The sequence below is a fragment of the Rattus norvegicus genome, chromosome 2 (genome assembly GCF_036323735.1).
Source record: "Rattus norvegicus strain BN/NHsdMcwi chromosome 2, GRCr8, whole genome shotgun sequence".
In the NCBI taxonomy this organism is placed as follows: domain Eukaryota; kingdom Metazoa; phylum Chordata; class Mammalia; order Rodentia; family Muridae; genus Rattus; species Rattus norvegicus.
The window spans coordinates 156,070,499-156,084,990 of NC_086020.1; the positions used below are offsets into that span (position 1 = coordinate 156,070,499).

General features: G+C 45.0%; 1 protein-coding gene across 3 annotated transcripts in view; it reads left to right on the forward strand.

The window, feature by feature from the left end:
* Ppm1l (protein phosphatase, Mg2+/Mn2+ dependent, 1L) overlaps positions 1-14,492 on the forward strand; it is a 272,767-nt gene that overhangs the window by 193,894 nt on the left and 64,381 nt on the right. For all 3 annotated transcript variants that reach the window (NM_001107681.3, XM_039102287.2, XM_017590865.3), the window contains 1 exon segment: positions 1,418-1,592. In NM_001107681.3, the coding sequence (NP_001101151.1) occupies positions 1,418-1,592 (175 nt within the window).

Consider the following 14,492-nt stretch of genomic DNA (forward strand, 5'->3'; position numbering starts at 1 on the left):
CCCATACCTTAAAATATTCGCAATGAATAGCTATATGAGACTTAAAAGATAAACTATGTAGATGGGTCTTTGCTTCATTCCGGACCCAAAGCAAATTGATCCTCACTAGCAGGTCCTTGAAATTCTTTAGTCGCTACAGATAGAATTTTTGGCGTATCTTTTTTGTTTTTGAGTCAGTTTCACATAGCCCAGACTGGCCTTGAACTCACTGTTACAGCCAGGTGTGAACCACCAAGCATACCCTCCTTTTGAACAGTATATGTTCACCCTCATTATTGGATTGTTACCTCTAGACAGTGTGTGGGTGAAGCAGGTGTTAGGCAAGGGAGACGTCAGAAGACACTCTCCAGATACAGTTTAGGAGTGACAGAAGTCCTCTGAGTCACACATATCCCTGTGCCATGTAATGTCTCCCATATAGTAAGGGTTAACTGTCATACTGATTCTCACCTGGGAGGGAGAGAGCCACCCATTCTACCAGAGGAACCCATCAGAATTTTCAGGAAGGCCTTCTTCAAAGTATGTTGTCCCTCCAGTCCCCAGTGGAGTGTGCCTAGCTGGCTGAGACTCTCTGCGTGTAATTTCAGATGTTACTAGTTGGAAATATGTCATGCCCGGGATGCAGAAGCAAACTCCAAGCAAACAGACAAAAGGAACAAATTGACATAGTAATAATAATAATGATGATAATAATAACAATAATATATAAGTTCCTTCTTTCCTTTCTTTCATTTTCTTTTTCCTTTCTTTCTTCCTTCCGTCCTTCCTTTCTTCCTTTCTTTCTTCCTTTCTTTCTTTCTTTCTTTCTTTCTTTCTTTCTTTCTTTCTTTCTTTCTTTCTTTCTTTCTTTTTTTCCTTGTGGGGTTTGAACCTAGGACCTAGAGAGCAACTGCTCACCATTGCTAGCCTATGTCCCAGAGCTTCAGTGTCAGTCCTAGCAGAAGCTTCTTTCTCCTCACTTCGCAGGACTTCTTTTGAACATTGGTGGGTGGAGACCAGCAAAGCTCAGTAGTGAGGTGTGGACTGCACGGGTGGAAGTGTCTTCTGTGGGTGGAAACTAGCAATGTACAATGGCGATGCCGACTTCAGAGGATGGCGAAGTCCTTTGCAGATGTGTGCCAGACAAATTATCATGATGCGGCCTTTCTGAACTCATTGGAACTGAAAGCCTGAGTGTTAACTCTGTGAATGCGCAATCCCACAATCCGTCATCTTCCATGCCTTTAAACCAGAAAGACTCCTTGGGTTCTGGGGTTCTAAGGATTTGAAGATCCGTCTTACAGCATGCATTGGAATCTAAAAGTCACAATGACAGGTGCAGGTGTGCCTGAAGGTTGACGCTTCAGTGCTCTGAGACCACTCTATAGCCTCTGGGGTAAAGGAGAAGCCTACAATGCGGTTCTCTGTCTCTCCACAGACTGCAGCGGAGTATGTAAAGTCTCGACTCCCAGAGGCTCTTAAGCAGCACCTTCAGGATTATGAGAAGGACAAAGAAAACAGTGTCCTGACCTACCAGACCATCCTCGAGCAGCAGATCTTGTCAATCGACCGAGAAATGCTGGAAAAGTTGACAGTGTCCTACGACGAAGCAGGTATGTTACTAATTCACGTGAGTCCAGCCCTGCAGAACCCCCAGACCTGGGTTAAATCTGGGACTTTTCTGAAGTAGGTGATTGAGGAAAAACCGGACTCTATGCTCTATCAGTGGTTGGCCAGTTTCTTCTCTGCAATCTTAGTGTCAGAACTGTTCTGGGTGATGACCCTTCCGTACCGAGTCCCTGTAAGCTTCTGCTCACTTCAAGTGGAGTGTTTCTGGCTGTTTGTCAGCTGCCCTGCTATCCATCTGACCTTTGAAGGCACTTCGATTTTGAATACTAGATGAAAATCTTTATTTACCTCTAGTAATCTCACAGCTAAATCTGATTTGGATAATTTTTTAATGTTGTATTTTCGCAAGTGGTACTTGCTTAACTCCTTGAGGTTTTTGCTGGATTGGGCTTTCATTTCTTCAACAACTCAAGTGGCATCTGTTCTCTAACACCACCACAGACATTTGGTTGACTCCGTAGCCTTTATTCAGTCCAACAATCCTTCTCCGTGAAGCCATGCAGACTTCCTTCTTATGTCGTTATTATCTGTTATAGAGCCCACAAGCTAAAACCAGTTTTATTGAAACTGAGTGCAGTGTTATTTAGACTCATCAAAACCTTTAGTAAGATAGAATTTAAGGCTGGGGTGTGGCTGAGTTGCCTAGCGTCCTGGTTTGTTTTCTATTGGTGTGATAAAATGCTGGTCAGAAACAGCTGCAGAAGGAAAGGGTTTATTTCATCTTGCATTCCCAGGTATCAGTCCATCACTGAGGGTTGTCTAGGCGGGATCTCAGGGCAAGAACTGAGCAGAGATATGGAAGGATGCTGCTTACTGCCTTGTACCCCATGGTTCCCCCCAGCCTGCTGTGGGTTTGATCCCCAGCACCCCATAAAACTCAGAGCCTTGCCCATCAGACTGGCCTGTGGCGTGTTCAGACATGTGCATGTTCTTGGCCTTGAACTTTAGGGACAAATCCTTCAGTGCAGAATTAGTCAGTAAAACAGTAGAGGTAAAGATAGGCTTGAGGGTTCAAGGGTCCAAGTTCCCCGGCTTAGTGCTTGTTTTCATTTCATATAATTGAGCTAATATCCCACTGGGTTGTTCTAACAATAAAGTATGTGATATTTGGTCATGGGGTCCTCAGAAAGCCTATGGCCGATTAATGCCACAAATGCCTAAGGGTAGATGTGTATCTTTCCAACTCGACAGACGATGTCGGGAGTTCCTAGGGCAGTTTTAGGAAGTGGATAGGCAGGATGTGCTTGAGAGACAGAAAAACTTTCAGATTCTTTAGAAACCTTGAGAAACTAAGCAACATCTATGTCATTCACAGCATGAGCTCAGCTTGGCTCTGGTCATTGCTGTCTGAGCAGGGTGGCAGGTCTGGTGGGGACTGGATACACGTGGATGAATAAATGACACTGTGTTGTAAAACCAGAAGGTCACTACCTCCTTCTCTAGAGTTCATGCACTACTGAGTTTAACCAAAGTAAGACAGGAGAAATAGGAAAAGATAATGCTGTACAGTAGAAAGCTATTACATAGTAGTATGAACCATCCAGAATAAAGTTAACAGCATCCAAGACTGTGAGATCACCACCCCACACCAATGTCCTCAGCACCCCACCACAAGGTCCTCAGTACCCCACACCGACACCCTCAGTACCCCACACCGACACCCTCAGCACCCCACACCGACACCCTCAGCACCCCACACCGAGGTCCTCAGCACCCCACACCGAGGTCCTCAGCACCCCACACCGACACCCTCAGCACCCCACACCGACACCATCAGCACCCCACACCGACACCCTCAGCACCCCACACCGAGGTCCTCAGCACCCCACACCGACACCCTCAGCACCCCACACCGACACCCTCAGTACCCCACACCGACACCCTCAGCACCCCACACCGACACCCTCAGTACCCCACACTGACACCCTCAGCAGCCCACACCGACACCCTCAGCACCCCACACCGACACCCTCAGCACCCCACACCGACACCCTCAGCACCCCACACCGACACCCTCAGCACCCCACACCGACACCCTCAGCACCCCACACCGAGGTCCTCAGCACCCCACACCGAGGTCCTCAGCACCCCACACCGACACCCTCAGCACCCCACACCGACACCCTCAGCACCCCACACCGACACCCTCAGCACCCCACACCATCATCCTCTTTGGCTTCCATGCTTGGCCTCTCCCCACGCTGTCTGAGCCTTTTGTTTTATTTTTATTTTGCATTCCACTATCCTGGTATTAGGACGGAACGGATTGTTACTTAGGAATGCCCTGGTCTCTGGAGAGGTTAATTAGTTCCCATTGTGCCGATCCACTGCAGAGCCAGCCCGAGTGACTTAGTAGCAGTTATCACCATCTGTGGCTTCCAAACGTCTAAAACATAATTAATGGGGGAAATCCTTCAACACTGTCTACTGCATTGGCTCAGAGCCTTTCCTTCTTCCCCTTCTTCCTTTAAAAAAAAAAAAAGGCAAAAACAAAAACCTGCTTTTCCTCTCATCTCCTTTAAATACAGAAAAATCAAAACATTGTTTGCTTAGTCTATATATCCAATATCCAGCAACTTAAAATTCAGCAAAGAAATAGGAAATAAGCAAGAACTCTGTGTGCAAATCCTTACTCTACAAGTGGAGACAGGAGGACCAGGAGCTGAAGGTTCAGCAGCCTGAGGTATGAGGTACCTTGTTTCATAAACGGGATAAAAAGAAGCGGCATCCATACCACATTGCCGAACTTAGAGACATGACAAATACAGAACAGTGTTCCAGTCTCGCCCGTCTTTGTTAATGTAGCTCTAAAGTCATCTCTTATCATATTGGACAATGGCGAGTCCAAGATGCAGGTATGGGTAGATTCAGGGTCGGGAACCATTCCACTGTAAAATAGCTCTCTGTTGTCTGTACACCAGAAGAGATGGGCAAATCTCTCTGAAGCCCCTCTTATAAGGACACTAGTCCCACTCAAGAAGGCCCTGCCCTCCTGGCCTGCTCACCTTACAAGTGGTTCACGGTGGGACAGGCTTTTGCTAAATTATTCAGACTCCATGGCTGTCACAGGAGAGCAGCCCTTTCCCAGCAAGCAAGCTTAGGCCTCACTAAGCTGAGGCTTCTGCTGTGGCTGTCATTAGCCATGGCTGTGCGTCTGTCGTGACAGCAAAGGCTCATACTGGAGTGAAGTTGCTCACTTCCTGATACCTACAAAGCAAAGGGAGACAAGAAGCGTCCTCAGGCAAGACATAGCCCCAAGGATTGGCCCTCTCCCAGTTTCCCTGGCCTTTAAACAAAGCCATGAATCCACTGATGGATCAATACATTGATCGGGTCAGAGCCATCACGGCCCAGTTCTAGTCATCAGATACATCAGCTGAGGTCCAAGCCTTCCACACAAAAGACTTCATATCCAGGTCATCACCAGATACAACCGAGGGATGGAGATAAGGAAAACAACAACATATAGAGTGTAGCACTGGCTTAGGGTTATTTGTTAAAAAGGTGACTTTAGAATCAAAGATACAGATTCTAACTGTGCTGCCAACCAGAGATGTGGCTTCAGGTAACGAAACATCCATAAAGCCCCCTTGCCTATAGGTTGATGGCATGAATATAGTCTCGTGGGTCCCTTCTATGTGTGAAGGGATTCTTCTGGTCTCCTGAGACTAGAAAGTTTGGGTAGCTGTAAGTTCTGAGACTGCATGTGATGCAAGCTTTCTGTTTGCTCTGTTGCCTTTCTCTCTCCCTGCCACTGTCCTTTGTACTGAATAACCGAGTGAAAGGGGACAGTCCCTCAGTCTCTTCAGTATTTGCCCATGAATATGCAAGTATTTGGCGATGGACAGGGAGTGACACCGACTGCATGTAGTAGTTTTGGCAGTCCATGGCCACAGCCCTACCGACTGGGGGTGTTGGACGGGTGAAGACAGGAGAACCAGAAGGCCAGCCTGGACTACTAGAGACTGCCTGGAAAACACAAATCAAATAGAGCAAGCTACTAGGTTTTTGGAAGGAAATGTTCTGAGCTCCATTCTGTTGTTCGTGGGCTCTCGCTAAGGTGGTTTAGACTTTCATTAGCATTTGTCACTGCTAAGCGAAACCCAGAATAGGAAGTAGGTATGGTTTACATGTAAGCTAATGCTGCGTTTATTTAAGTCAGAGCACATGTTCGCACATATTAACATATCCGAGTTAGCATAGAGAGATCTCCAGGGAGGCAATGACGTAGTCTGTGAAAACAACTGACTCAGCATCTCAGACGATCCGAGAAAGCGCATTGGCCTGCAGCTAATTACCACAGCAGTCAGGACAGAGCCTTTCTGCATATTGTTTACTTCTACGATTTATTATTTACATTAATTTATTGTGATTTATGTTTGTTTATTGTGATTTATTGTTTATGTACCTGTAAGTGACCTTACATTGTTTTTAACTGTCCCGTGTGCTTGCACGTGAGTAAATGACCGACATTGTTCTTTGCTAAAGACACATTTGTATGGCTTATTATGCTTTGTGTGGGAGGGGTTGTGAGGAGAGCAGGCCCATCTTTACTTGAGGGTAACTGAGACTGTGGCAGACTCAAGAGCCAAAGTCTGGAAACAGGAGCAGAGATGCATTCCTATCCTTCATGCCTGCAGGATGCCGTCTTGCCCCACGTTACCTTGAGACAGTTTGCTGGACTGCTGTTTAGATCTCAGGCCAGCAAGGGTCTTTATTTCTCTTCTTGTAGTTCACTAGCACTGCAGCTTCACCAGGGATCAGCCACCGGGAGCTAAGAGAATCACGAGGGGCAGGCGAGGAAAGGCAAGTGTTGAGTAGGCTACGTATTGTGTTAACCCAAGCCCTCCAGAACACCTGAGACCCGCAGATCCATTTACTGCTACCATCCAGTCACTCAGCTTCCTTCCAGGAGGTGACAGCGAAGCAACAATGTTTCAGTGATTTGGGATGGAGCTCCGGAAATGCCTGAGCTGACCTGAAGTGAAACTACAGAGAAGTTGCACCAAAAACACTGGTGTGATTTTTTTTTTTTTTTTTAGAGAAATAGCTTTTAAAGGGGGAAGAGAAATGTGCTGTTAGCAATTTAGAAAGTGGCTGAAGGGTCTCCCCTGTTGAGATGACTTCACTCCCTTTGAAATGGATGGTATCTGAGAGCTCCATCCCGGTTTTAATTGAGCCATTACTGTCAGAATTATCAGTGGCCTCAAAAGGAAAGCCATTTACTGTCAAGGGGAGGAACTGACTGCACATCCAGAAACCCAGACTCAGGAGAGTGGGGATTATTTAGGGCCTTCCAGGTTTTCTCTCAGAGCATTTTAGAAAGTGCAGTTGCATCCATCCCTTCACGGGAAGTTTTTCACTCTGACAGAGTGACTATCTCCCTGTGTTTCTCAAACAGCTCCCAAGGGAGGAGGAAACAGTAAGGCTTCCTTACTTTTACCTCCCATCAATCTGTGCCTGAGTTTAAAAGCTTTCTTCTCCTCAGCTTGCTGACAGGGTTTGGGGGACCTGGAAGAGAAAAACAGGAACCAAAAAGGGATGTTCCGTCCTGACTGTGCAATGTGTTACCAGCTTCTGATTTTCTGTTAGTGACTTAAAATCTGATTTATTTTCCTATTTATAATTCATTTTGGTACATTGTTGTTTGGTTTGGTTTGGGTTTTTTTTTTTTTTTGGTCGTTTGTTTGTTTTGTTTTGTTTTGTGTGACAGGATTTATCTGAATAGCCCTGACTATCCCAAAACTCAGAGATCCTCCTGCTTCTGACTCCCTAGCACTGAGATTAAAGGGATGCACCACCACTGCCCAGCTGAAACCTTAAATTAGGGAAAAATAAAAGAAAATAGGAAAATGTTTTAATATTACCACTTAATATCATTAGTGCATTTCCTTCTAGTCGTTTTTCTCTGCTGAGTTTTAGTTACTTATGCCCAATTTTATATCGTTTCGCAAAACTGAACTTATTTCCTCATGAGCTTATAAACTACTTTAATAGTTGGTATTGTGCTGGGTAACTGTCATGTCGCCGTGCCTGTGGCCTCTTAATGTTTTTTATTCATACTGTGATTCTCATCACCATATAGAACCCCAGAATGTGGCTGTCTCTTATCTGTGAAGGAAATATGATTGGTAGAATTTTAAGTGGTACATACAGATTCTAGTGTAACCAGGTATTAGCCATGTGTAAGAAATGGAGAAAATAGATAGCCAGAATTCACTTATAAACCAAGAACTGTGTGGCCAAGAATTCTTCCCCTATCCCCACTGTTGGTGTTTAAATCTCGGCCCGCGCTCAGACAAAGCACACCAAGCCAACATAGTTCCACGTGGAAAGGTTTAATGAGAGAAGAAGAGTAGAAGGGGGAGGAACAAAGGCTGGCCATGAGTGTGTGGAGGGAATAGGGGCGATGGGAAGAGAAGGGACCGACCGGGAAGAGCAGGGAGGAGAAGAGCAAAGAGAGAGCAAGAGGGAGAGGAGGAAGAGGAAGAGGAGGGGGCAAGTAACCCCTTTTACAGTGTCAGGCACAGCCGGCTGTTGCCAGGCAACTGCGGGGCGGAGCATAACTGGCTATTGCCTGGTAGCTGTGGGGGTGGAGCTTGGACAGAATACCAACACCCACCCCTCTGCCCAAGTACAGAGGACAAAACCTAGGGTTTCCAGCTTGAAAGGCAAGCACTTTACCAATTGAGTTATGTATCTGGCTCCTAGTTCCAGTTTTTAAGCAAAACCAATTTGTATTTAATTTATTTTTCATTTTCCCTTTTATATCAAGGATTTTGAACAGCTAGGTCAGTTTCCTCCCTTTGGTAGTGGAGAACCATAGCTAAGCCTTCCTACCTACAAAGCAGGAAACTCACAGCTTGAAAGTCCCTACGCATCCGACTCGGCAGTGGGACACTAGTGTGTGCTTGGCTCCTCCACTGTGAGCAGCAGCCTCGCTTTCGTAAGACTCTCCGGCCCTAACAGGAGGTGACTCTGTCTTCCCGCTTCACCCTGACCGCGCGAGCACCTGTCAGTCAGGCTTGAGGTACCACTAGGAATATCCAGAGGGCCATGTGGCCCTTCACTCAGCATATAGAGTATTTGCCCGAGTGTGTGTGTGGTGTGTGTGTGTGTGTGTGTGTGTGTGTGTGTGTGTGCACGCATGTGCGTATACATGTGTGTGCGCATGCGTGTGTGTGAGTATATGTATGTGTATATGTATATGAGTGTGTGTGTGTATATGTATGTATGAGTATATACATGTATGAGTGTGTGAGTGTATGTATGTGTATGAGTGTGCATATGTGTGTGCATATGTGTGTATGTGAATGTGCATGCGTGTGAGTTTGTGTTTGAGTGTGCGTGAGCACACACATGTACGCTTTTCTATATGTGTGGCGTGGTAGGAAGCCCCAGAGGAACATCTAGCAGAAACAGATGAAAAGTGCAGTAGAACTCTAGAGACCAGTAGATGGGCCCAGGAAGAAGAAATTAGGTTTGGGGCTGATGGTTTGATTAAATAAATCAGAAAATCATGATAACTCATAAGTCTTTTGAATGGTCAGCCTGAACCTTGGTGTCAGCTGCACCTTACAGGCCAGCTTTGAGCCATGTTTCCTTCCTCTTCGATTCAGCCATTGCTAGCTGTTTCCTCGCACATGCGCTCAGCCCCCCCCCCCCCCCCCCGGCGGTGCGGCCACCTCCCACACTCTAAGTGCTGCTCTCCATCTAATTTTAATGAGCTTGATTAGACTGCATTAATATGTGAGCAGCATTGCCTATTCACTTATGAAATTCCCAAAGTAGGAAAAAACGTAATTTCAGTTGAATCTTATTAAGAAAAAGTGGTCTGATCAGGGAGTTATTAAAAGAAGAAAATCAATTCACACTTCTCCGTTGCCTTGTGGTCTTTAAAATAGAAAGCTTCAAATCCACTCTGAAAATAATGTTAGTGCAGATTTCATGGAGGTCAAGACAAAAATCTAAAATCTCAACAAATTCTGCTGGGTCTAACAGAAACCACAAGTTAACACTGAAATTTAGAATATCAGGTTGTGTCACCTCCTGTGATTAGGACACTGGGCCAGCACTGTGTTTTTCTTTCTAATCAAGCTGCCTTTGTTTGCCACCGGGAAGTAGAGCTGCTACCTGCCTCTGAAGGAGGGTGTGATTACAGACTAAGGAAAACATATGCACACCAAAGAAAACACTTGCACCCTGTGATTACCTCTGAGTGGCTGACTGCTGCAGGGGTAGCAGTCGTGTTTGCTCTCCCTGCCTCTTCCTCTCTGTGTTCCTGAGCTTCTATAACCAACATCTCATGGTTTTGCTGCAATGCTTACAATAAACTTCAAGGTAGTCCAAGTTAGTAGTGAGCCCTTTAATTTTTTTTTAAAGATTCATTTGTTTCTTTTTTGTATGTGAGTACACTCTGACTCTCTTCAGACACCCCAGAAGAGGGCATTGGGTCCCTTTATAGATGTCTGTGAGCCACCATGTGGTTGCTGGGAATTGAACTCAGGACTTCTAGAAAAGCAGTCAGTGCTCTTAACCGCTGAGCCATCTCTCCATCCCCAAACACTTTATAGAGAAAAGATTTTTTTTTAATGATAGGATTTTTCATATGTGAACTGTGAAAGGCAAACAATACATCCTTGGCCTGACTAACTGCAGGTCTGTATTGCTGTTACAGTCATCTGTACGATGTTGAGGTCAGTCTTTGGGATCTACTTAACGCTCGCAGTTTCATTTGGTAAATTGCCTTGTGAGATGCACTGTTTTCAAGCCACCTTCTAGTGCCCAGAGTAATTCATTGTGCTGATCTCATTAGTGTCCCTGTCTATGGGCTGTGTGGCTTAGGCCATTTCTGGTGTGATGGAGAACTTTTGTAGTGCATATCCTTGAGAAACTCCTGAATATGCTCTTATAGTTCTATAGTCATCAATCTGAGGGGAACCAATAGACAACACAGAGAAATTGCTAGAAGCCACTGTCCATGCGACACAAACATTTACTATGTAGCAGGCTGGAGTTTGAACTGCATGGAAGGACAGGAGAGTTAGAATTTTATCCAAATGAATTGCTAATCTTTGCTGCGGTGTGTATTATTCTTTACAATGGTTCCTTCTTTGCCAGAGCTCAGTTCATTTCATTAAAAAAAAAAAGCCCCAGATTTCCTTTTTATTATTTATAACTGATGTGTCTCCTCAAAGTATGATTTTTCCATAGTTAACACAGTAATAGTATTGTAAAACAGAAAAATCAAAGCCATAAAAAAATGAAGTAAATGTTCTAACCACAGCAAACTGTGTGGCACAGATTGCAGAATGCTGGGTAACGACTCGTTTACTTTCTTCTCAGCTCTTTGACAGCCGGGGCAAAGGAGGAACCTAACAGATGACCAAGCTCTGTTTAATACACAGAATAAAGCAGGTGCCTAAGAGAGAAGCTTTTCTTTCAGCACCAACCTTCTGTCACTCGGCACCTTGTATGTGGAACATTGACCCTGTGTCACTGGGTGTCCCCTGAAAGAGCCTGAAACAAAAGGCTTTAGAGTTGTCTTAGGAGTGTGATCTAGGGAACAAAACTGGAGACTTTGGGACCAAAGCAGGAAACAGGGAACACCTGTGCAGTTGAGTTCCCTTGACAGCGACTGCTTACGCAGGGCTACATTCTTTGGAAGTTTACGGATCACACCCAGAGCCATTGCACTACTTTCCCATCCCCCAAGCTGGTCAAGGGACACACGTGTCACTCATGTCCCTTCACTCATGGCTTAGCTATGCTCCTGTGCTTGATGGGTCCCTTGGGTTTCAGTAATTCCTAAGGAAAAAAATCAAATAATAAAGAGTTCTAGACCAAGTCTATGTAGGCTCAAATGGTCCCGGTGATATACAGTTAATTAAAGCAAACCATTAATTAAAGCAAGCCTTTTATTCATGTACATGAGCTGCCTCCTGCTAAGTCGGGGTTCAAGAGGTCAGCAATGGATGTGAGGAAGACATAGGTTTTTTATAGCTTAGGGGTAGGGAATTTCCAACTGGGGCATTTGGTGGGCAAAATTGCTCAGATGATACTGACCTCCTGAACAAAGTCATGATTGCAAGATAGTTAGAATAAGGTAGTCATAGCAACAGGTAGTCATAGCAACAGTTAGTCATAACAAGGTGCTTATAACAATCTCTGAAACAAAGATAGGATTGCAAAATAAGATGATGGTAACTTTTTGAAACAAAGACTTGACTGACCTTTCCTGGAACAGGCAGTACAGAACCATTTGTAGTTAAGATTACAGGTGGGGCATAGCCCAATCCTTGAGAAACTGATTTAATCATAAGCAGGAATGAGCCTAGTTTGTCTTTACTATAAGATGACTTTAAGCCTAAAATAGATGCAGGCTGGTTCATCACTGTAATCCCTGGTCAGGTTCCTAAATGATTTTAGGGCTCCCTCTTTAGATAGGGTAATGTTCCGGTAGCTTTGCTCAGGGCTCTGTAGTTCCATGAGGGAAGGCTATTGCTCTGGGCTCAGTGGGCAGGGTAGCATTCCAGGCTGCCCAAAATATGAGTTAATCCAGGTGGGCCACCCCTAGAAAGATAGATTTCGATTTTTAAAGTGGATCAGGAGAATAACCTCATGAACTCTGTGTGAAACTTTCAGTATTTGACCCAATTAGTGCCCTTAGTGGAAGTTTTCTTTCTTTCTATTATTAATTAATTTATTCACTTTACATCCCAATATGAAGGGTTCTATTTTTCTGGGCCCCATTTCTTATTTTGTATGAGGGCGGGATTGGAAAATGAAGTCTGACTGTGTGTGCACTTTTCACCCAGCACAGCTGCCTGTCTTCATGGTCATCGGCTTGTCACCAGTTCTCTGTAGAAGCTTTTTCTTTAGGGAAAGCAAAGACAGTTTCCACCTGAGTGGGATGACAGCAAGAGGAGAAGGTGATTGGGAGTCACACATAGCCTTCCCTTACTTTTAGAAACAGCTCGTTGGTTGTTAGGTTTAAGCAGATGTTTTGAGAAGACTCTTTTTGAGAGAATGCATGTGTGTTTTACTTTTAGGATTTGTTTTCCAAATGGTAAGAAATGCAATTTGAGATTTAGCACAGAAGAGCAAGGAAAAAAAATGGCTTGACACTGTGGAGACCTGGATTTTGTCCTTGGTGGTCAGCTTTTGAGGATCTTGACCTACATTAAATAGAAACTCATCCTGATGCCTTGGTGGACCAGGTTGTGTCTTAAACTCACACCTGAGCATGCATGGATCGGTGTTATTTTTTTCAGCCAAAGCAGCTTAATCTGTGGCTCTATCACTAAGGAATGTGACACACACACACACACACACACACACACTCTCTCTCTCTCTCTCTCTCTCTCTCTCTCTCTCTCTCTCACTAAGGAATGTGACCCTCCCCTCTCTCCGGGAACCTTTAACTGCCTGGAGCTCCTCAGGGAGGGGTGGAGCTTTGTGAACCCTTCCCCATTCCTGAGAGATTGTCTCCATTTCTGCTCTTGTGCAGGTAACCCAATTGCCAAGCTCATGATTGCAACAGTTGTCTTGTCAAGATTTAAGACAGTTGACCCTTCTCCCCCAGTGTCAGGGCGCACTTCATCCTCTCCCTTCTTCCCAAATCCACCTCCCTCACAGTCCTTGGGCCTTCAGGAGTGGTGCAGAAATCTCCTCTAGGACTAAGCACCAAATAATCATTTAAGCACATCTCCCATTATGGGTCCCTGCTACCCACACTACCACTTACTACAAAAAGAAGTTTCTCTATTCAAAGCTGAGGACATCACTAATCTAAGAGGTAAGAGCATAAATACTAGAAAATGTTTGTAATATCCATTCAGCAAATCCCACTTTGTCCTTCCCGAAGGGCCTACGATTCCCTAGCTATACTCTTTTGACCCAAGTTTATGGTGCCGGGCATGATTTCCCTCTGGGACAGTCCTCAAGTCCAGTTGAAAAGTGATTGGCTATCCCACAGCACAGTAGGCACAACCTGACTATTAGGTTGGCCTTGTAGGTCCACAGCTGGCTAAGATTTTAGACAGTTGACCTTTCTTCCCCAATACTATGCAAGATTAGCCAACAGGGAGGAAGCTCCAGGCTCAGTCCTGACTTAGTTTATGTCAAATGCACACATACACTTACGGGAGTACACACATATTTACACACACACACACACACACACACACACACACACACACACACACACACACAAAGAAATAGACAGCCCTGAAAGTTGGAGCCAAGCTGTTGGGAAAAGGGAGTTCACTGGGAGTACAAGGGACTGAGAATAATGAGATAAATATAATCAAATTGTTATGTGTGAGAGCGAGGAAGAATAAATAGATTTTAAAAGTCACATCTGAAAGAGTGTGGCCCAGATATAATTGCATTTGCAAATAGAGTGCACACAGTTCTGAGGTCAGCCTCAGAATACAATTAGATGTGTGTGCTCGTGCGTGCGTGCGTGCGTGCGCGTTCTCTCTTTTTGGAATGCTTTGCTATAGTAACTTCCAACCTCTTTAGTTGACTCTACTTCCTTATAAACCTACCCCTGGAGGGAAATCAGTCTTACACTGCCACCAAAGAAGATGCACTTAGCTAAAAATAGTTGCCTTTTGACAAGGTTTTGGGAGATTTTTTTTTAATATGAAAGTTACATAAAATGGAATGAGGTCAGATCTGACAGCTGTGGTCAGATCCTCCTCTCTGAAAATGCCTGGTTAGCTCACTGTGCTGATCTTTAAATGGATGCTTTGAGGCTGTGCTGAACTTGGAGCGTTTCCTATCTCTAAGTAGGAGGGTGCCCAATACATTCTGTGCATTGGTGATGAAGCCTCTGTGCTGGGGCCCACTGCCTCCCTCTCACTGGAGCCTCCGTTTGC